General features: G+C 42.9%; 1 protein-coding gene across 2 annotated transcripts in view; it reads right to left on the minus strand.

The window, feature by feature from the left end:
• The window catches only part of SCAPER (S-phase cyclin A associated protein in the ER), a 183,024-nt gene that overhangs the window by 97,095 nt on the left and 62,549 nt on the right, over positions 1-23,380 (minus strand). For both annotated transcript variants that reach the window (XM_066635063.1, XM_066635064.1), the window contains 3 exons: positions 16,820-16,956; positions 7,331-7,396; positions 4,103-4,214 (listed from right to left, as the gene is read on the minus strand). In XM_066635063.1, coding sequence (XP_066491160.1) covers positions 4,103-4,214; positions 7,331-7,396; positions 16,820-16,956 — 315 coding nt within the window. The remainder of the gene's footprint in view (positions 1-4,102; positions 4,215-7,330; positions 7,397-16,819; positions 16,957-23,380) is intronic.

Consider the following 23,380-nt stretch of genomic DNA (forward strand, 5'->3'; position numbering starts at 1 on the left):
TAGGGCATTTCAAGGCAGCAGATCTGGAGGCTTTACCAGTCAGCGGCACTGGACTGAAATTTCTGCATCATCTGTCTTCCCAAACCACGAAGGATAATGGGCAAGGATGTGAACATCCCTGCTGAAATGGTCTGCATTTGGTTCCCTTATCTGGCCATGTTGGTGGCCCAGGCAGCTGATAACTGATTTAGGGCCCAATCCTGAGCTCTCCACGCCAGACCTACACCGTCGCTGAGTGTTGCAAACATGCTGTAAGGCACACCCACGACACTAAGCACCAGGTCAGCACTGGCACTAGCTCAGCACCAGCCAGAAGCCCGCTGCATGCCTCCTGGAGCAAGGGATGAGCTCCAGGTGGCAGACAGGTTAGTTGGGGGGAGGCATTCTGGGGCAAGGGAGGGTGAGGAGAAGGCGGGACAGGGGACAGAGTGGGGCAGGAGGGGGTCTGCACCAGCAGAGCTCTACTCCACCAGATCCAGAACCCTGCGTCGGACCTCCCAGTCCCAACACGCGACCTCTCAACTTTGCACCAGCAAAACAGCCGGGTGCAGCCTTGAATAGCCCCATTGTTGGGCTTGCGCCCTTACCTGGAGACACCAGTGGCTGCCTGGTGCACTTTTTGTCAACTTAATTTGGAAAATTAAGTGATGTCATATAGTTTTAATTCAGCTCAGCTTTTTGATTATAAATTCAGATGAGTGCATAACAGACGTACAAGGGTGATCTGAATTTTACACTTAAAAGCACAGTCTAATTAGGCTTGCATTAGTTCTGTGGTACTATCAATGTTTGTGTGTGAGTACGCACATCGCTATATTTTGTTGTCCATACAAGCTCCACAACATTTCCTGCAGTGAAATGACTCTTCGTGAATTTGTGAGCAAAATTCAATAACATTTGTTTAGGTTACTGTATTACGACACAATTAGCAATGGTATGACTATAGACAGAAACACAATCCATACTCCTTACAGCTCTGCCTTTGCAAGGCAGATACCCACTTGCGATAACAGAAAAATACACATTGGATAAAACCACAGACGTTTTTTGAAAAAAAACATTTTAAGGTCATGTTTATGTTCCTGAGAAGAGTTATACCTATTATTCTATTAGCTGATGGATATCAAGGCTAACAACAAAAATGTATGCTTTCCTGTTAAAATATATACACACCCTTGCCTTAAATGGACCAAGAACCGATATTTGTAATATTGTACATGTGTTTGCTTTTCCTCATTCCCCTGAGGCTGAATGAACAGTTTGTCCTCTGTGTAAGATTTAAATTTATTTATAGGGAAACTGGGTCCCATTATAGGGTCAGAGCTATCACAGTAAACCTTGGAGTAATAAAAGTGCCACCAGCCCTTACATTTTTCCCCTTCCCATATAAGCACAGGATAGCTTTTCAATTATTTATTTAATGATGGTGATGATTTTTTCCCCCCAAATGTTCTTACTCCACTCTGCCCACTAATCGAAGCAGCAGGGTTGAGGTCACAGTTGGGCTAAGTTGGGCATGTTCCCACCCACTTGGGACTTGGCCAACCACTTTGCCAAGGAAGCTGCAATGGAGTCAACAGACAGATTTGCATTACTAATGCCTTTGCCACTGGGATCCATCTACAAATGGAAGCACATCCCAAAGAAGCCCATGCATAATTGGGAAGGGGCTCTAGGGTTGCTCCCATTTGTTGAGGAGAAGAGCAGGATAAGGGGGAGTTGCCACATAAGTCTCAACTCGGAGGGCAGATCCCAGTTTTCCCACCTTTCCCCGTCAGCCAATGGCCTTTCTAGTTAGTGCTTGCTAATGTGGGTCAAGATCTAACAGTGTTTTGGAGGAACCTTTGTGATTATTAGTTCTTTATACAGGGCCACCAATGTTCATGGTGTTTTACAAAGTATAAAGGGATAGGTCCCTACACTCAGAAACATGCAGTCTAAAATTAGAGACTGGTGGGAACATAGGAAAGGGAGAGAAGTGGAGGCATGGGTGAATTGGGAAGAACAGAGTGATTTGAAGTGGGCTTGAGATTCTGGGTTACATTGGAACACTGATTAGCATTAACCACAGTTAAGAAGCCAGTATTTCCCTTAGGTATAGTTAAGATGGGGGGGGGATTTAATCCAAAAAGGAGAGGAGGTTGGAGATCACATAGCCAGGACTAGCTCCCAGTTTCTAAATACTGATAACGAGGGAGCCAAGCCTATACTGACATTGGACCCCGAGAATTAGTACTAAAAGAATGGGGGGGGGGGAAGAAGAGGAAGCGCTCCTGTAGATTTCAGCACACATCTCACATGCAAATCTCCACTGCAGATGCATCATACAGAGCCTTCCTGGGAGAATACTCCAGTTGTTCTATTCCAGCTCACTGCAGACATACAGAATAGATACCAGACAGCTCAGATCTGCCATGTTCAGGCACTGACTTCTACAACCCATATTTATTTTTCTTGCGTTGCCTGTGGTATTTGGATTTCAATGAACCTGAACCAACGGAGGGTTTGCCAGAATCTGATATTATACCACATTACACTTGGCGACATGGGTCAGGGAATATTTTGCCTTCTAACTTCCACCAGCTTATAAACTTTGGCAGATACAAACTTATTTAGTAAGGTCTGTGTGACATACTGCCAGCTTCAAGCAGTGAACTAGCTGCATTCTAAAAACAGGAACAGTAATTGGGGGAAAAAATGCCCATGTCAAGTCTATCTGTTTAAATTCTGTTTACTTGTAGTAATGGTATACACATGTCTCGAAAGCTGCTGATAAGCCACAAGGAGCTTAGGTTACTCTGTCCCTATTCAAAACCCCCAAGTTAAATTCATCTTTAACCAATAACCAGAGAAATCAATTTACATAAGACCCAAATCAAGATGCTATGGTTTTCAATTTGCGTGTTTAAAAGTGTTAAGGATTTTCACAATGGTAAATGAAATAGGAGAAACGCAGACTGCGGGAACAATACATGAGATGGAGAAAACGTATTTTAGGGGGTGCCTTAGCCAATATGACTCCCCCCTTCCCAAAACTAACATCCACAGGTGAAGCTCTGCTCTGAATGCCATCATCCTGTGATTTAGGAGTCAAGAAGCAAGACTTCCTGAGCTTGGGCACCACAACAGTGAATCTTTGTTCCCTTAGACAGGACTACCCATGCATATATTCAGGACATGCAGGGCTGGCCTGAAACCTCTCAGCACCTGACCTGGTGTGCCCCTTACTCAGGGGCACACCAACCTCCACCACTCTTCCTCCTGCTGCTTCCTGGATTCTCATAGAAAAAGAACAGAATAGAAGAGAACACATGAAGGAGAGAAAAGTAAGAAGCTATAAAGTCTCCGGTGCTCTAGCCCAGTGGTTCCCAATCTTCTTGGCCTCACGACCCATCTAGTCCTCCGTGGTGGATTGCAACGTGGAAAGAATTTACCAGGAGGGTTGGGAGGCTCTTTTGGGTCTTGCTAGACCAGAAGCTGTGGGCCTCAGAATGGCCTGCAGAAGCTTCAGAAAACTCCTGGTTTTTGGATGCAAACTGGAAATGGCTTTCTGAAACCGGAAGCAAGGCTTCAGTGGGCCATTCTGAGGCCTGCAGAGGCCAGTAGAGTGGATCACCAGCCTCGCACAACCCACAAGAGTCTCACTGTATGATACACCGGTTCAGACTGGAAACATCGTTTATGGCCCTCTTGAGTCAATCAGTGGGACCTGAAACAGTCTCAGTGTCTCACAATCACTCTCACTATATATTTTTACTTATGTGATACATTGAAACCACAAGTTTATTAATACTCTGTCAAGCTACAACATGCAAATGCTTTTCAACTGCACTGGCTCTCCAAGTTAAAGAAATCTGAGTTATGGACGACTGTGCTGATGCAGATGCTGTAGTAGATGTTTCAACAAGTACATTTTGAATCAAGTACAGACCCTTGAAACCTATCCTGTACTTAAATAGGAGATTTAGTGTATAGCTACTTGTATTATACGTACATGCACGAGTGTGGGCTAAGTAACCAAAACCAAGGAACCGAAACCAAATGATGCAGGCTGCAGTATGTTCTATAGGTTTACTGAGTTGAGTAACAAGAGTTATATTACCTCTTTTTCCAGGATTCGTGAAATCTCTCCTAAAATTCGATCCAGAACAGAAACCTTCTGGCTGTCTTGAATTTGAAGCTGCTTTAGCAGGTCTTTTACTAATCGCAGAAGCCTTTCACATAAAAGATGAGAATTGGGAAAAAATTACATTCTAGTAATATTTCCCTGAGAGATTAATCACCACAAGATACTGGCGAGAGATAATATTGTTTTTATATTTTAGTAGCACCCAACAAATGAGACATACTCCAACACAAGGGGACAGAGTTTCTATGTGCAGATTGCCTTCCTGGATTCTAAGACCTCCTCATTTCATTTGCAATGTGTTCAATGGGGCTTACTCACTAGTAACTGTGTGTACATTACTGCACCTGCAGTCATAATTACCTTTAGTTGGACTGAAGTCAAGGCATTTTGTTTTGTAAAATGGTTCTAATTTAAAGCTGGTTAATTTTTTTATCATCATAAATCCCTGCTATTAGCAAGAACTCTTTTTTTTTTTTTTTAAATCAACCTAGTACAGGATTATAAACTCTCACTAAATGAATGTGTTCTGGCTAGAAGGATACATTTTAAAATAGCTTTGACTATGAAAACAAGTCTCAGATACAGTGTAGGCTCTGTTGAATTCCTTCAGCTTCTCCTGCTATAGTCAAGCCAAACTGAAGCTCTGTGTTTGGCTTTATAGAATAATTTTTTTTTTTAAGAGTCCTATAGATGCAGACTTTCATTTCTGCATCACAAAAGCATCTTATTCCCCATTTCCCTTCCTGGTGGAGCATATAGAGTTACCTTTTCTTAGATTACTTCAATTGTTACAGAACTGCTTAATTTCTTGGCATCGTATGAGGGTGAACTCTGAATCGAACTGTTTGTTGACTCAAAGAAAGTAATCCTATTCCCTCTTTCTAAAAGCACATTCAGACTGCTATTCGCATTGCCATTGCAAGAAGATCAGAGCACATGCCAAATTTCAGATAGTGAGGGACTGTGTAGGAGCTTTATTTTATTCTGAATTCAGTCATAAACAGGAAAACATTTTTTTTTAATGAAAGGGAGGGATTTATTCATGGATTAGATCAGGGGTTGGCAAACCCTGCCTGGGGACCATTTGTGGCCCTCAGGGTTCCCCAATCCGGCCTGCAGGGAGCCTCCAGTTTCCAATAAGCCTCTGGCCCGTCTGAGACTGTTGGAGCAACTGCCAGTCACAACTGCTAGATGTGAGCTGCGGGCCAAGTCAGAGCAAGGCATTTCATAGTCTCTTTTCTGCTTTTTGTGTGTGTGTTTTCTGCTTTTCCCTGGGCAGTATTTTAAACACCCCCCCCCCCCCCGCCTCTGAGCAACTTATGTCGCCATGTGTTTCTGGCTTGGTCTGCATATTTTCACCGTACAAGAGGTGTGTGGCAAACATGCTTGAATTACAGTTCTCATGTGTATTATAAATAAGCTCAGTAAAATTCATTCCTATAAGTTCTGTCTCAGATGTATTCATTTATGTAAATTTATTCAAATTTGAAATGTAAATTAATTCTTTTTTCCTGGTCCTTGACACAGTGTCAGAGAAATGATGTGGCCCTCCTGAAAAAATGTTTGGCCACCCCTGGGTTAGATCAAATTACCACCACATAGTAGTCCACAATGTTTCTCAACTATTGCAGTGATTCGGGACACTAAGGAAAACACACCTTCCACTGAGATTGTAACCTGAATTAAACTGGCCCCATAATTGAAGGTTTTGAGTTAGGGACCTCACACCATTAGCTTCTGTAGACACCACAGCAAGCCTGAAACAATTCCACTATGTTACTTAAATCACAAAGTTGTATGTGGTCCTGTATGCCATCTAATCCTACCCTCCCTGCCCTGTGCAGAAAATACTGGCTTCTATATTTTATTAGAAAATGACATGGACGTCAAATTGCCAAATCACAGACATTTGATACTTCACAGAATCAGACGTTCACAGATCTTGGAACCTACATTTCAGTTGAATTGTTTATGGAAACCTCAGCCTGGGTATGTTTTTTCACTGTGGTGGTCACCCCTCTGTTTTCCAAACTTTAGCTGGACAGGCTTGGCCCTACACCCCCCAATGTCTGAGGAGATATCTGCTTTTCCAGAAGCATGCCAGACTCTGCCTACATTGTTCATGCCAGTGGCATCACTAAAGGGCAGGGGTGCAGGCCGCACTGGGTGATGTGCATGGGGGGTGACACTACTACTTGCCAATTTTTTTTACGTCTTATTATTATCAAATAATACCATCATGTTTTATATCAGCCAATGCGTACTTTCATGCAGAATGCAATGAAAAACACCACGTTGAAATATCTCTATTCTATCAAAAGTTATAGCCAAAAAAATCAGTGGGAGTGGGGCAATGGTACATCACCACGCCCACTGCGTGGGGCATTGCCCCATCCACTGCATGCTTAGGTTTCAATTATATAGGCTACCCCAGGGCCATTGAAAACACTACATCTAATGCTACCTTATTCCTTTTTTCTTCCTGCATTAAACCAGATTGGCTTCATAACCATCTTGGGACTTTTATCCACATCTAGCTATGAGAGAGAAGCAGAAGGAGGGGGCGGGCACAGGGGGCAACAGCATATTCCGAGACCCACATGAAAAGCACAAGTTGGGGCCAGTCCAAGACCTCTCAGCACCACATGCTGTGTTCCAAATGTTGCCACTTCCAACCTGGGATGCCAGTGCAACTTCTCCTGTTCCCAAATAGGAGTGGAAACTTGGAGAAGACAAAAATGGTAGGCTGGAGTACCACCAATGCTCTAACCCACCATTCTCCTTCACACTGCCACCCTTTTATTTTCTGAATCCAGGATGCGGAAGGATGATGAGAAGAAGAAGCAAAGGCAGTTGGGACAGATGGAGGCAGGCACCACCAAGAACCTGCTGCCAGAAGTGAATGCCTCAGTCAGCCTTATGAACAGTCAGCCCATGACAGAAGGGGTGTTGATTATCACCACCACCTTCTCTCTTAGCTAAGGAAAAAAGAGATTTCACACTTAACCTCAAAAGCAGTAGTACAACTGATGTTCTGTGGCAGGAAACTAAACTGAAAGAAGAATACTGAGTATATAGGAAGGTCAATTGCTACATCAGCTTTTTACATATTCCAGGAACACAATTTTTCCTATGTATTAGATGTGGAACTTAAGGCATCATGTCAATGTCAGATGTCAATGTCAGATGTCAAATGCTTACTTTGCTTTGTAAGGGGAGTCACAGGAAGAGTTTTTTGCTTCTAGTACACTTTCATATTCCTTGGCCCTAAGGAGAAAAAGCAAATATTAAAATATTCATTATTAGCTTCAACAAGTCTCATTCTACATTGCAGCCTTGAATAATGTTAGCCTTCAATTTATTTCATAGGAATAGAGATGCAAAAGTTTTAGATGTTTTAGAAAATGAGATTTTAAGGCAATTTTGTCTTGTCAACACCACCAGTTACTGAAACTTAGCACAGACTTTCACATCTACTTTAATAAGTACATGGTGAAACATTACACCTGAAGAAAAGAAAAACATTTACTATTAAAACATTGTCAACAAGGATGCCAATTCTGTCATGATCAATAGAAAGACACTTTTTTAAAAAGTGGATCACATGCTGAGGTCTCATAACATTTCATGACTGAATAAGTGTATAAGGAATGTATGCATCACTTGTGAGAGCTTCTTTTATGCAAACATGAAAGTCATCTACCAATGGCTGTTTTCTTTTAGGGGAATAGAAGTAGGAGTCAGCAGCACAAACCTGTTCAGACAATTAAAAATATTCAAGCTTACACTGGCTAAACGTTAAATGTCAGAGACAGAAATGATGTTTGTTTGACGCTGCTTAATTCAGCTTGAACTGGCTCAGGCCAAATGATGATTCACCAGCCCAACCACTGACACAAAGCATCAATGTTTAAGAGCATTACTATGTTCAAAAGATATCCTGCCTTCTGCACATTCTATATACATGCTATTATGAAGGAGATTGGTCAAATCTATGAATGGTAGATTTAATCCACAGTTATTAGCCAGGAAGCCATGTTTAGATGCAGTGCTGGATTCCAGTTGCTGCGAGGCAACTAGGCTGTTGTCTTCATGCCCTGTTTGTGGGCTACCTAAATATTTATGTATTTTTAAAACATTTTTATTCCACCTTTCCCCTTGGTGTCAAGGCAACCTAAGCAGATAACACAGAAGTTAAAAACATAAAAATACAGTTACAATAAAGCATAATTATCAGTCAAGTAAAGTAAGATAACTGCAAAACAACCAGCATAATAAATCAGTCAATGGAAGTGTCTGGTTAGTTGTGGGAAACTGAGTGGTTGACTGTGGCCCTTTGAATGAATCCAAAAGGGTTTTATGCTCTTCATTCTGCAGCTCTGATGCTATTCTTTTCATCACAGATTTCTGGTCACCCAAGTCTGCTTAGAAGAGAAGGTATAGAGTAGAGCAATGTTTCTCAACCAGTTGTACAGGTACCACCAGTGGTGCTTGAGGTGGTGTCTGTTTGTACTCAGGGGACCTCTGGACACTTGCTGCCCAGCAGCAAGACCAGGAATGCAACGCAACAAACAGCAGTAGGAGGCTCAAAAGCATGCTTTCCCATGTTCGAAAAGCCCTCCCGTCCACCCTGAGCCTCTTACTGGGGTTTGTCACATTGCATCTGGCCTTCCAAACCAGGAGCAACTGGCAATGATGACACTGTCAGTTACTTCCGGTGGTACTTCAAATAGGTGGCACATGTGAAGTGGTATAGTGGAGGAAAAATGTTGAGGAACACTGAACTAGATGGAAGGACTGCACCCTCCTATATCCTACTCCAGTGGTTCTCAGGCTTTTCAGCATGGGACCCACTTTTTAAAATGACAATCTGTCCAGGACCCACCGGAAGTGATGTCATTGACCTGGAAGTGATGTCATGGTCAGAAGTGAAATCATCAAGCAGGAAGTGACATCTTTGTTATGCCAGCACCAGAAGTAATGTCATCAAGCAGGAAGTGGCTGCCATAATGGATCAAAAGCAAAATCCTAAGCATGTCTACTCAGAAATAAGTCCCCTTATAGTCAATGGGACTTACTCCCAGGAAAGCATAGATAGGATTGTAGCCATTGAGAGTGGCAGTCTCTCATTGAACCCAGTCCTAGGCATGTCTACTCAGAAGTACATCCATTCTAGTCAATGGGACTTACCCCCCGGAAAGTGTGGTTAGGATTTTAGCCTGAGAGCCCAAGCCTAGGCATGTCTACTTAGAAGTAAGTCCCCTTATAGTCAATGGGGCTTACTCCCAGGAAAGTGTGGATAGGATTGTAGCCTTTGAGAGTGGCAGTCTCTCATTGAACCCAGTCCTAGACATGCCTACTCAGAAGTACACCCATTCTAGTCAATGGGGCTTACTCCCAGGAAAAAGTGGATAGACTGTAGCCCAACTCATCCCTTTCTAAATTCTCACCCCCCCAAAAGAGCAGCTACTGAGCGGGGTGGGAAGCAATGAGTGAGGCAAACCCCAAACTCATCCAAGCTCCCAGCCAGGCAGCTCCAGGCGCTTCAGGCGGCGGCTCCCCTGCTTCTCCTGCTTCTCCCCCCCGACTTCCCCCCTCAAACCGATTCGGAGCCTTCTTCTCTCAGAAGCGTCCTGGCACTTTGGGTCAGCGGCCCCCTGCCTCTGCCACTCTCCCATCCTCTTGCTCGCCTGCCTGCAAGCCACTCCGTTCCAGGCGGCGGCTGCTGGCGCTTGGGGAGGCAGCTCCCTTCCTCCTCCTCCGCCTCCTCCCTCCCTGCCTGCCTGCCACTCACCCCCCTCCCCACAAGCTGCTCTGGAGCCTCTGGTTCCAGGCAGCAGCGGCTGCTGGTGCTTGGGGGGAGCAGCCCCCTTCCTCCTCCTCCTCCCTACCTTCCTCCCTCTCCCTGCCTGCCTGCCGCTCACCCCCCTCCCCACAAGCCGCTCCAGAGTCTCCCTTCCAGGCGGCGGCGGCAGCTGCTGGCGCTTGGGGGGGTGGCCCCCTACTTCCTCCTCCTCCCTCCTTCCATCCCTCTCTCTCCCCCGCCTGCCGGCCGCTCTCCCCCCCCACACCACTCCGGAGCCTTCCCTCTTAAGGCTCCTGGCACCTTGAGGCGGCCATCACCCCACCTCTGCTGCTCTCACTCCCTCCACCTGCAAACCGCTCAGTACCCATTTGCAGGCAGCAGCAGCGCCACTGCTCCTTGTGGGATGCCTCCACCAACTTCCAAGATGGCAGTGCACTGCTCTTTGCGACCCACCAGACATCGGGTCGCAACCCACCAAGTGGGTCGCGACCCACAGTTTGAGAAACACTGTCCTACTCCCAATTGTTTAAATGCGGATAAGCCAGTAGCAGCATTATGCACCATTCTTTACTTCCTTTTTTTGCTCTTGGACAATTTATGCTATTGCAAAAGCCAAAGAACAACATTTCAGAACCAAAATTGTGCATGACAGTACTTTCTGTCAGTACAGTAAGATCGTCACACAACCCGCCTGATACAAAGCGCAGACTTTAAAATGCATAAATTCATAGCAATCAGTGTGCACTGAAGGCCTCCTCCTTTGATGTTGTGAAGATCATGTAATTGCACTTCTTATTTATTTCTTTGTTTCTTGTAGTTCCTGAAACCTGTTAGATTCTATAAGCAGATTGCGTGCACCCAGACAGACATGGGTGGGTAAGTAGGGAGAGTTAGAAATATGAAAAGCTTTTAAGACAAGGATAAAAAGCTTGACCTTTATCTAACAGGAGAAAGGAAGGATTCAGAGAGAGAGAGAGAGACATGACATGATTAGAGTGACAAGCAAGGAAGATGATTTTCAAGTCTGCACAAAGTCAGTGAGAAGTAGCTTTTGTACCTTCTGCAAATATTTATCTTCACCAAATGTATGCCCTGGGCTATCTTTGCCCCTTAATTACCTTCCTTGTTTAGTTCAGAGTTTTCCTTTGGCTGGATAGATGGTAAGCAATTTTACCTTTCTTTGGCTAACCCAGGATGCTCTGTACAAGTAACTTACTGAGCACAAATTTTCCCATCCCACAATAAGTAATTTAAATCTAGTTTCTGCAAGTGAACTTGATTTGTCTAGGAAGATTCTTATTTTGGATGACTGTTTCCAAAGGCATTTTCCTTCCATTCATATTATACTCAAAAAGGTGAGAACAGTTAGAAATTCTACTACACTTCTCCAATAAAACAACTTAACACTGCAATCCTATGTGTCTAGTCAGAACCTTGTTATATTCTGTGGGACTTACTCCCATGTTCAGTCTCTATAGAATTGTAATATAAATCACAGAATCATCATACTAAAAGCAGACATCCAAATAAAAACCATACAGAAGAAAATGAACATAATTGTATGATCGTATACATATAAAAATTAACAGTGTACAAGATTAACAACAATAATTGAGGAAGGGAATAAAGAACATATAATGTTCAAACCAGTGACAAAAGTGGACAAGGTCTAGAACCATTGTTACATTTATCATTCTGGAACATTTCACACATTACCCATATCTGGATAACATTATTTACTGTCCTGCCTACAACACCATAGAATATGTAATCTTTGCATAATGACCATGTCCCATTTCCTTAAAAAAATTATGATACTGGAGGAGATAAGACTTTCTTCCACAGGAATGAGCAATTGTCCTCTTAGGTGCTGTTAGCAGTTCACCACTACTTTCAGATGCACTTCATCAACTAATTGGTTGAGGATGTTTCATAGAATGCTTATTAGACCCATAGGTGTATCAAAATCAGTTATTTGAGAGCAAAATGCTAAATCTAAGAACCAGGATGGTGCAGTGGTTCTGGTGTTGGAAGATCCAGGTTCAAATCCCCAATCAGCCATGAAGCTCCCTGGGAGACCTTGGGCCAATCACAATTCTTCCAGCCTAACCTACCTCATAAGGTTGTTGTGAAGACAAAATAAGGAAAGAAGCCATGTACACCACTCTGAGCTCCTTGGTGAAGGGCAGAATAAAAATGTGAAAAATCAATAAATCTAAGTACTGGCAAAAGTGATACAAACTAAACATAGCTCAGAAAGACAAAACAATGTTTGCAATGAAACAGCCATCACAATTTTTGGACAACAAAAATTTTAACATGCAGTGTGAAGTAGTTAATGACTAGCAAATGAAACCAAGGACTTCATTAATGCCATTCTTCTTAGCAGGGGGAGAGTAACTAGCCCACCTCACCCCAGCAGCGTCTTTTCTAGTGGCTGTCTGCTGGTGTTCTTTTGCATCTTTTTAGATTGTGAGCCCTTTTGGGTCAGGGAGCCATTACTTATTTGATTTTTTTCTCTGTAAACCGCTTTGTGAACTTTAGTTGAAAAGCGGTATATAAATACTGTTTAATAATAATAATAATAATAATAATATTTGCTTCGATTTTGACCTGAACTCTCATCAATCTGCCCTAGAATTATTTTGATAGCATAACATACAAGCTAATATGGAATAACTTATTTTGCTACATATCATTTCTAACAGCACCTGCTTAATGGCTTGGGGTTATAAATATTATTAATAAGACCAAGAAAACTTCTTAAGAAAATAGATAATCTCATTGATCACAGTTTGTCCCTTAATTCACCTCTGCCATTATGGGTGGTTTCATATGCTGATTTTGATTTAAGAGATAACATTTTAAAATGCAATAAGATCCCACCTGAGTGCATTTACTTGCTTGCCCTCCATTTGGATATTTTATCATTGCACCATTATGGGAGTAGGCTCTGCAGGTTTTCTATAAAGAAATACCTTATAATTTAAGTGTGCAGAACAGAATGATATAGATTAGCTACCTCCAAACTCAGATGGACGGGCAGACCAATCTAACACACTTCCCCATGCGGTGACACAATGGCACTGGCATTGGACTACACTGCATCCCACAGGGAATTTTTGGCTGCTGGTGGTCTCCTTAGAACAGTGGTTTACAACCTTTTACGTTTCACGGCACACTGACAGGGCACTAAAATGATCAAGGCACACCATCAGTTTTTTGACGGGTGAAAAGGCACACCATGCTGTTGGTGGGGGACTCACATCCCCCAATGGACCTACTAATAAATGACCTTCCCCCAAACTCCCGCAGCATACCTGGGGACCATTTGTGGCACACCAGTGTGCCAGGGCACACTGGCTGAAAATGGCTGCCTTGGGGTAAGGGGACATTTGTTGCTGGTAAGCACCAGCAACCGCAATGGGTCAACTTGGACCTGCACCAGCAATAACACTAGGGGCAAGTCCATGTTAATCTGCCCAGGTGGATCAAGCCCAGGAAGGGGGTTTGGATATGGTGGGTGCTGGCACCTGCTCCGGCAGGCCTCCCAACAACCACTGGCGTGCCTGGGCCTTGCACTGTTGCAAAGTGCTTCATAGCACTTTTACGACAGAGCGTGGCAGCAGACCCTAGTTAGAAGTGGGCTGCAAGAGCAGTCCTTGCTCTTCAACCTTTTGTTTGCCGCCCCCCCCATTAATTTCTTTAAATCTGAAACATAACCAAGTTTGTAAGTGACTAAAAGTAGATATCTCCAATCTTTTCTTGATCCAACATATTTTCATACTGAAACAAGAGCCTGGTTGGCAACCTTCAGTCTCGAAAGACTATGGTATAAGCCTACAGCACCCGGTATTCCTAGGCGGTCTCCCATTTTAGTACTTTGTTTATTATTTATTAATGGAGTCTGAGCCACCTCTTCTTTAATATCTGTAATATTTAGCATTGCTTACAAAAGTGTCAAGTGAAATTGTTCTACCAGTAGAGGAAGATGAACACAAATAAAATGTTCTGAATATAAAATAAGCTCTAATTTATTCATTTCATGATTTATATCCCACCTCTCTGTACATATGTACTCAAGACAACAGAGTTTAAAACAGTAGAGTAACATAACATAATTACCTAAACTACAGTAAGAAACACAATCCTGTCTAAAAAAACCATAGGAGCAATAAATATACAACCATTAACAACAATAAGAGTACACCCATCCAAGGGTCCTAGCTAAAAAAAAAACCCACTTGAATACTACTATTTTTAAAGCACAAAAGTGAGCAATGAAGGGGCTAGACACACCTCTCTTGGGAGGCTATTTCATAATCTGAGTGCTGCTACCAAAAAGGCCTTCAACCTTGACCTCATCAGCTACAACTCCATTGGCAGAAGAACAATGAGAAGGGTCTCAAATCAAAATTCTCAGGGTTCAAATGGGAAGAGGTGATTTCTAAGATGCCTTTTAAAGCCCTGCAGAGCCAGGGAACAAGGTCAGAGTCTTTAAGCCAGCAATCCTAAGCATGATTACTTGAGAAGAAGTCCCATTAAACTTGGTGGGGCTTTCTTTCAAGTAAAAAATGCACCGCACAGTCTGTCCAGAACAAACCTTGCTAACTGTTCTTGCATATATAGGTATGAGCCGCATAACAATGGGGATATGTTCTCCTACCCGTTGTTATGCGATTAGGTCATTAAGGGATCATTCAACTCAATCTAGTGCCTTTCTTGTGTAAACAGACACTTCCTGCCAGACAGTTGCTGGCTGCACAGGCTACTGGAGATCGATGGCCTCTTCTTTGCATTAAGAGCCTCTTTGTTGCGTAGTAGACACTCTGCAGTATGCCATGAGAGACCTGACTGCCTCATTAAGAGCCTCTTGGTTGTGCTTTGACCACCGTCGTATATGCGATCCAACATAAAGTGGAAGGCTGTTAAGCGACACCCGCCTGTATTCTCCAGTTAAATGGGCACAGTAAGACGTCATATCAACTACATATTCTGTGCAAAATTTATCAACCAAAACCAATTACTTCAAATAGTCACTGAAACTAAAAATAAAGAGGATATACTGTAGTTTCTCAGTTTGGGCAACAGATACTAACAATACTACATTACAGAGAATAATGGATCTCTCAAACAGTAAAAATTTGCATCATCAGGCATTATATAGTACAAATGAGTTAGATCAGTACTAGTGGATCCAGAATGATGACATCTACTGTTTACACCATACCTTGAATCTCTTTCCTTGGCACTACTGAATGTCAATACACCAATTACCAAAAGTCCCACAAAGTTCCAAACAACACAGTCCTGGAACGTGCTGGAATCCCTAGCACGTATTCACTGCTGAAACAGAGACGCCTGCGTTGGCTTGGTCATGTCGTGAGAATGGATGATGGCCGGATCCCAAAGGATCTCCTCTATGGAGAACTCGTGCAAGGAAAGCGCCCTACAGGCAGACCACAGCTGCGATACAAGGACATCTGCAAGAGGGATCTGAAGGCCTTAGGGATGGACCTCAACAAGTGGGAAACCCTGGCCTCTGAGCAGCCCGCTTGGAGGCAGGCTGTGCAGCATGGCCTTTCCCAGTTTGAAGAGACACTTTGCCAACAGTCTGAGGCTAAGAGGCAAAGAAGGAAGGCCCATAGCCAGGGAGACAGACCAGGGACAGACTGCACTTGCTCCCGGTGTGGAAGGGATTGTCACTCCCGGATTGGCCTTTTCAGCCACACTAGACGCTGTTCCAGAACCACCTTTCAGAGCGCAATACCATAGTCTTTCGAGACTGAAGGTTGCCAATACAAATACAAAAGTCCCACTGAATGCCAACACATCAATTATGCCACATTTATTACCATATCTGCAAAAGCAAATAATTGCAAATTCACTAATTTATTTACCCACAACTCACACAGGACCACCCACTAAAATATGAGTATATGCAGGATAGTGGCTGCTGAAGAAACAGCAAAAGCATACAAAATACACATGAATGCAAATTAAGTGAGAAAGAAACACACTCTGATAAATGTTTGCTGTGTAAATGAAACATAGCAGTTTTATCATATTGCGATGAAAACCAATATCTCAATAATACCAATATAAGGAAGCAACTACTGAATTGATTCACACATGTCCCTTTGACAATTAAAAATAACAGTAACAATATTTCATTACCTATAATGGATTTCAACTAAGTGAACGGAATCCTTTAAATAGGAAGCCATTTAAAGAACAACAGTTATCAATGACAGATTATATGGAAGTGGAGATAACCTCCGACAGGGAAATTTCAGCTCCGAGACAGGCCCGGCAGCTCATGATCGAATGATGCCCCTCATTTTATTCTGATCCGCGGATGTCACATTTTAGGCCAATGACAAACTACAGGTCTGACAACTCACTTTCCATTTTAAGATATTTCTAACTTTCCCTTGTTGTGGCAGGCAACATAATTGATTAAACCCAGCCTGGGGATTTGACACTGCAGCTCACTGGCTTCTATTTGTTGATTACTATTGATTTTCTTTGATACTTCATTTTAAAAATCAATAGCTTGGAAGAAAAATAGGCATGGTTTACACATACTTAAACATACTATTGTATGCTAGAAGAGGCTACAGTTTTGGCAGGGCTCTGGCATCCAATTACGAGGAAAGCTCTTAACAGGTGAAAGCCAGGGCTTCAGATCGATATTCAGTTTTCTTCCTCAATCAGAGAAAGTGGCCATAAATTAAGCTCATCAGTGTTATTTTCAAGATGTTCCTGAAGCAAATAACTTTAAAGTTTTTTTTCCTTTTAGATTTTCAAAGCAATTTTTTTTGAAGGACAAAAGAAAAACAAGGTTTATTGTGAAATTAGATGAAGAAAAAAAAATCAAATACCTTGAGTTCATCCGTGCCTTTAGTTTTTTGGCCTTCTTTTTTGTTTTCTGTCTCTCCTCACCATCTTTTAAGGGCTCTGTTGGGGCCGAGCTCTCTATGACAATATCTACAATGTACTTCTTTAAGGACAGGTGTTCCTGTAAAAGATGGGGAAGTGATGTTTAAACACAGCAGTAGTGAATTTCCACTAAACTTTAGGTTCTGCATTAAAAAAAGGAACAAAATGATAAACCATTAAACCTGTTTAATAATTACGGAATGTATTTTCCCATCCAAGCCTGCATGGCAACTGAGTTACGTGAGCAGGGGTGACATAAGGCCACTAGTCAGGTTGGGTACTAGCTGAGCACCTCCACCCACCAGAGGGCCAATGCCTAAACCTCCGTACCAGTGGCAACTAACATATTCTCAGAGGTTGGACAGAAGATGCCATGGAGACAGACTGCAGGACTTTGTCCAAAGGCAGCTGGCAACCTAGAACATCAGAGGATCTTCTCGGTATGCTCTTGTATCCATAGCATTGTGTTGCAAGACTATGAAATATGTTGCCACAAGATGTGGCAATGGCAACTAGGCTTGGGAGGCTCTAAAAGGAGATTGGATAAATTAATGCAGGACAGCTCTGTCAATAGCTACTAGTCATGATGGCCATGAGCTACTTTCAGATTCTGCAAAGGTATGCCTCCTGAATACCAGCTACAGGGCAGTAATAGTGGGAGAGATATTAAGCTACTTCTTTGAAATATACACCTTCACATATTTAAAGAAGGCAGGCCATCTTTAAATATCAGGTGACATTCCACCCCCCTACACTTTATGATGATAAACACTCTTGTCTGTTGGACAGGAATTATGAATGAAAACAGCCTTCCATTCCTCAAGCGTCTTTCCTAATCTAATCTGCAACGTAACAGACATCTCTATCAGAATGTTTAAGACTTCAACACACACGGTTATTCATCTTTCTCCGAGAGGCAAAAGGAGCCTCATGTTCAGTAACACAACATGGAACGGCTCAAAACACCCCATACGTCTCAACTTATCAGGCAACTTCATAAATGAGCTTTCTCAGAGTTCTCAGCTTTCAGCTGCAGCAGCTCAGATTAATCTCAAACTTCACTCCTTCTAAATAAAAGTAGAGTAATAACACGTTGCATCACAGCTAACTGTCACTCCTTCAAAGTGCAGATCAAAGTGGAGGATTATCACAGTGGGCAGATCTAATGTGTGAAAAACAGAAGTCCAACCAGGAGCTTGGAGGATATCAAATGTCAAAAGTAGACTGCCAATATTGTAGTTGCTGTGCTCAAGTACGCTGCTTTTGCCATAGTGTTCAGCTGCATATTTGCAGGAATAAGATAATGAATTTATCCTGGAGACACTTCACATCAAGTTGCACCAAGAAACGTACTATTGTACTTCATTATAACCATACTATAAGTATTTCCATGCCTCAAAGTTGTTTCACTGATCTTCCCAAAACATTTACCATAAAATATTTTTGCATAAGAGATTTACATCTTTGTTTTATTAACAAAGGGAGGTTTTTTTAATTCTGCCTTTCACTCAAACGCAGCTAACAACAATATTTATGAAACAATGATTACATTGTTATACTTTTTATCACTTTCCCCCAAAGTTTCTCTGAAACAATCAAATTATCACTGCTTTCAGAAGGTGAGCAGTGAAGAAGCACTTCCCCTTCCCCACCTTTCCATAGTTATGGCCTCATAAACAAAAAAGCCCCCTCCCATATACCCTCCTGCCAGCACAGACAGTAGTGGGACACAAAACAGGCGCTGTCCCAGATATTGTTCTGAGTGTACAGGTAGATATACTGTACACTAAAGAGAAGAGCCTTAAGACTGCCTGAATATCTCCAGTCAATGACTAGGCAGTGCCAGTCTAAGACTGCCAAGTGGCTGATGTGGAAGAACCATCTGCTTCCTCTCATTATTTGATGGCACACCAGCCACCACTGCTTGTCCTCCTGTTCCTTAGATTAGAAAAGGAAGAGGATAATGGAGTGAAAGAGGAAATGTGGAGGAGACTAGCAAGTTAAGAGCATTGTTTCTCAACCTGTGGTACAGGTACCACCAGCGGTACTTGAGGTGGTGTTTGGTGGTAATCCCAGGACCCCTGGACACCTGTCGCCCAGGAGTAAGACCAGGAACACGACACGAACATCAGTAGGAGGCTCGGCTTCATGGGCAGAGCTTCAAAACTTGCTTTTCTACACTCAAAAAAGTCCTCCCATCCACGCTCTTACTGGTGTTTGTTGCATCCCATGTGGCCTCCCAACTAAGAAGTTAACTGGCGATATCAGTTGGTACTTTGAGTAGGTGGTACTTTGAGTAGGTGGATCATGTGAAGTAGTACGGTGGAGAACAAAACTTGAGAAACACTAAGTTAGAGCATTGTAGAATATTTTCTTCAATTTTCCTCATTCCTTTGTCCTTTTGAATTCTGAAAGCAAAAGTACCAGCAAAGCCAGTGAGCTTCCTCTGCCTGAGGCAAACAGCTCTGCTGATCTTATTGTGGGCTAGCCCTGGACAGGTCATAAAAAATAGGAACTGTCCCTGAAAAATTGGAACGGATGCTATTCTTTAAAAAATGATGCTACCTAGTTGGCAACCTTCAGTCTCGAAAGACTATGGCATCACGCTCTGAAAGGTGGTTCTGGAACAGTGTCTAGTGTGGCTGAAAAGGCCAATTCGGGAGTGACAATCCCTTCCACACTGGGAGCAAGTGAGTCTGTCCCTGGTCTGTCTCCCTGGCTATGGGCCTTCCTTCTTTGCCTCTTTGCCTCAGACTGTTGGCCAAGTGTCTCTTCAAACTGGGAAAGGCCATGCTGCACAGCCTGCCTCCAAGCGGGCCGCTCAGAGGCCAGGGTTTCCCACTTGTTGAGGTCCACTCCTAAGGCCTTCAGATCCCTCTTGCAGATGTCCTTGTATCGCAGCTGTGGTCTACCTATAGGGCGCTTTCCTTGCACGAGTTCTCCATAGAGGAGATCCTTTGGGATCCGGCCATCATCCAGTCTCACGACATGACCGAGCCAACACAGGCGTCTCTGTTTCAGCAATGCATACATGCTAGGGATTCCAGCACGTTCCAGGACTGTGTTGTTTGGAACTTTGTCCTGCCAGGTGATGCCGAGAATGCATTGGAGGCAGCGCATGTGGAAAGCGTTCAGTTTCCTCTCCTGTTGTGAGTGAAGAGTCCATGATTCGCTGCAGTACAGAAGTGTACTCAGGACGCAAGCTCTGTAGACCTGGATCTTGGTATGTTCCGTCAGCTTCTTGTTGGACCAGACTCTCTTTGTGTGTCTGGAAAACGTGGTAGCTGCATTACCGATGCGTTTGTTTAGCTCGGTATCGAGAGAAAGAGTGTCGGAGATCGTTGAGCCAAGGTACACAAAGTCATGGACAACCTCCAGTTCATGTGCAGAGATTGTAATGCAGGGAGGTGAGTCCACATCCTGAACCATGACCTGTGTTTTCTTCAGGCTGATCATCAGTCCAAAATCTTGGCAGGCCTTGCTAAAACGATCCATGAGCTGCTGGAGATCTTTGGCAGAGTGGGTAGTGACAGCTGCATTGTCGGCAAAGAGGAAGTCACGCAGACATTTTGACCTGATTCTGCCAGCTAGACCTGATTCTCACCAGATACTCCAGCCTTCCCAGCATCAGGGTGCTGCCTGCGACACTGACCACTCCCTGGTGTGCAGCAGAGTGAAACTGCAAACAAAGCGACTGTACCACACGAAAAAGGAAGGAAGACCTCGCATTGATACCAGCAAGACCCGGGATCAGAGAAAAGTGGAGGAATTTGCACGAGTGCTTGAGGAATCTCTTCCAGGCCCGGTCGATGCAAACGCATCCAACAGATGGGAACATTTCAAGAATGCCGTTTACAACAACGCCTTGTCCATATTTGGCAAGAAGACCAACAAGACAGCACACTGGTTTGAAGCCCACTCTGAGGAGTTGACACCAGTCATTGAGGAAAAGAGGAGAGCTCAAGCAGCATACAAGGCCTGTCCCAGTGAGCGCAACCTGCAGATGCTACCACAGTAACATTTATTCATCAATTAAAACAAGACCATTTAGTACTCCAACGTTTTTCATACATAACAAAGGCAGCATTCAGTACTACAAACTCTGGAAAAAGCGTAAAAAGTTTTATCAAATTCATAATTCTATTAACAATCACTGATTGCTTGTAAAATAAATCTACAAGATCATAAAATTAAAAAAAAAACATTTAAAAAGTACTATTTCAGAAAGCCCAAAATGATGATTTTGACATGAAGTTACAAGGGAGTTTGCACAAGGAAGCTATTTTATTAAAAATGGTTTATAGGGGTAAAAATTAATAAATAATTGAGTTTATGAATAGTTGCTTTGTTTCTATAACTGCTACTCAAGACAAAGCATTTGTCACTATCATATGACAGACATATTTAGAGAGTGATAATTTATGTAAATTTTATAATGCATTTATAATTACCTTAAAACACATTTTAAACTGAAGAAGCAGGTTTTTACAACTCAAGTTATGCTTATACCATGATTACGCAAACAATGATACGTGCCAGCTGATTTCTTAAATTTATTGCAGTACTCTCAATTATCACACACAGAGATTGAAACTGACCTCAGCAGCCTTTAACCAAATACGTGAGAGAAGACCAGGACTATACTCTCAGCTGGGCATGTCCCCGGTACAGAGCAGGGTTAAAAGGGACAATATACAGCAGCAGTATTTAAAATCTACATTTGAGTACCAGGGGTAGGAACATTTCTGTCATGCATCATCTCTGTGAAACATGCTCCCTGGGTCTTCCTTAATTTTAAAGAACAAGACAAAAGCCTTTAAAAAAAAACCTTCAGAGGGCTTCAGTGAGCATAGTGGAGGGCACAACACCATAGCTGCAGCCTCTGCTCCAACTTATAGTCATGAGGTCTGCTCATGCATGTTAAGGGGTGAAGCCGGCCTGCCCACCTTCCCCCCTCCTTTTGCAGTCACTGAATATGCTCTGAAAACCTGAAACAGAGCTCAAGTGACTGAGTACAGTTTAATTGCTCACTGCACAATTAACAGATTCTTCTAGGATGAGACTGTAGAGAGGATGGGGTTGGAGTTCAAAGGCAGAATACCTGCTTTGCTTATGGAAGGTGCCAGGTTTAATCTGTTATACGTCCAAGTGGGCTGGAAAGACCCTCATGAGTCACTTCTAATCAGTGCAGATAATACTGAGCAAAGATGAACCAACAGTCTGACTTGGGATAAGGTTGCTTCCTATAGTCTAGGAACTTGGCCACTTGCAGCAGGATCAAGATCTCAAAATTCCAAGGGTCAATCACATCAAGTGGATACCCAAGTACAAACATGGAAAAGTGAAAAAGATGGTACAAAGCAGAGTACATCATCACACTGAATGAAATCCATGTAGAAGAGTTCTCACTGGGACAAGGGCCTCCTTTTATGATCAGGAAAGACACAGCAGAGAAACAATTATCTGCTGGCTTGATCTTTCACTCAAATTCCAGCTTAGGGAGAATTCATGCATCCAGACGTACACGGTTGAGTGATTTAAAATCAAGACAAATTACACCGTCAAGACTTTATTTAAATCAATAACTTTAATCAACCTCTCCATTAGTAGTTCATTTTTTAAAAGAAAGCACATTCTCACTTGTCTCCTAAAACACTGATTTACAACTAAACAGAACTTCTGTGCTACATAGAGCCAAATTTTGTGCCACCAATGGGCCACATTACAAGTATTTGCATAAATTCCTATACTTTATATTTGCAGATTTATACCCATTAAGACTTTTTTTTTAAAGAGAAATGTAAATTACAGTACTTATTTACTCACAATTTAGATCACTAAATACACGTGCTGCCATCTGCTGGGTCTATATGCCCACATACTGTGAGGGTGGAGAGATCTTCAAAGTTCTGGTTCCTTTAAAGCAGAACAATACTCGCTGATGGAGAGATGACATACAGAATAGACAGGATAAAGAGATGCCGGTACTCCATTAGATGGAGCATGTTACGAAAAGATTATGCAGACTGACATCTCGCAAGATTGGATGCTGGTGGCTAATTTTACAGCATTTGGTACCAACAAATGGCAACCAACTTGAGCTAGCAGCCCAAGTCACCATCCCCCAGTTGCCAGGTCTGGATACCACTCTGGCCCTCTCGCTAGATCACAAACCCTGGTAAGCGGCTTGTAAAACCAAAGGGAGAAAGAAGTTGCATGATGAAGAAAATTCTCTTCCTTGTGTGCACTTTTAGGTCTCCTCCCCGCCCATTAATGGAGAGAAGGTTGACAGCAAGGAGACCCATCAGATCTCCTCAATGGGCCTGAATGAGCTCGGGTATCACCAGTTGCTAGTTCCTACTACAGGACATGTACTAGTAAGAGGATCATCTGGCTCATTTCCTAGAGCTGAGAAGAAACTAGGGGCAAGGCAAGGCATAAGAGTACATAAGTCTATAAGAAGTATGGTGAAGAAGAGATACTAACCACTTTTTTCATCACAT

The sequence above is a fragment of the Tiliqua scincoides genome, chromosome 8 (assembly GCF_035046505.1).
Source record: "Tiliqua scincoides isolate rTilSci1 chromosome 8, rTilSci1.hap2, whole genome shotgun sequence".
NCBI classification, from domain to species: domain Eukaryota; kingdom Metazoa; phylum Chordata; class Lepidosauria; order Squamata; family Scincidae; genus Tiliqua; species Tiliqua scincoides.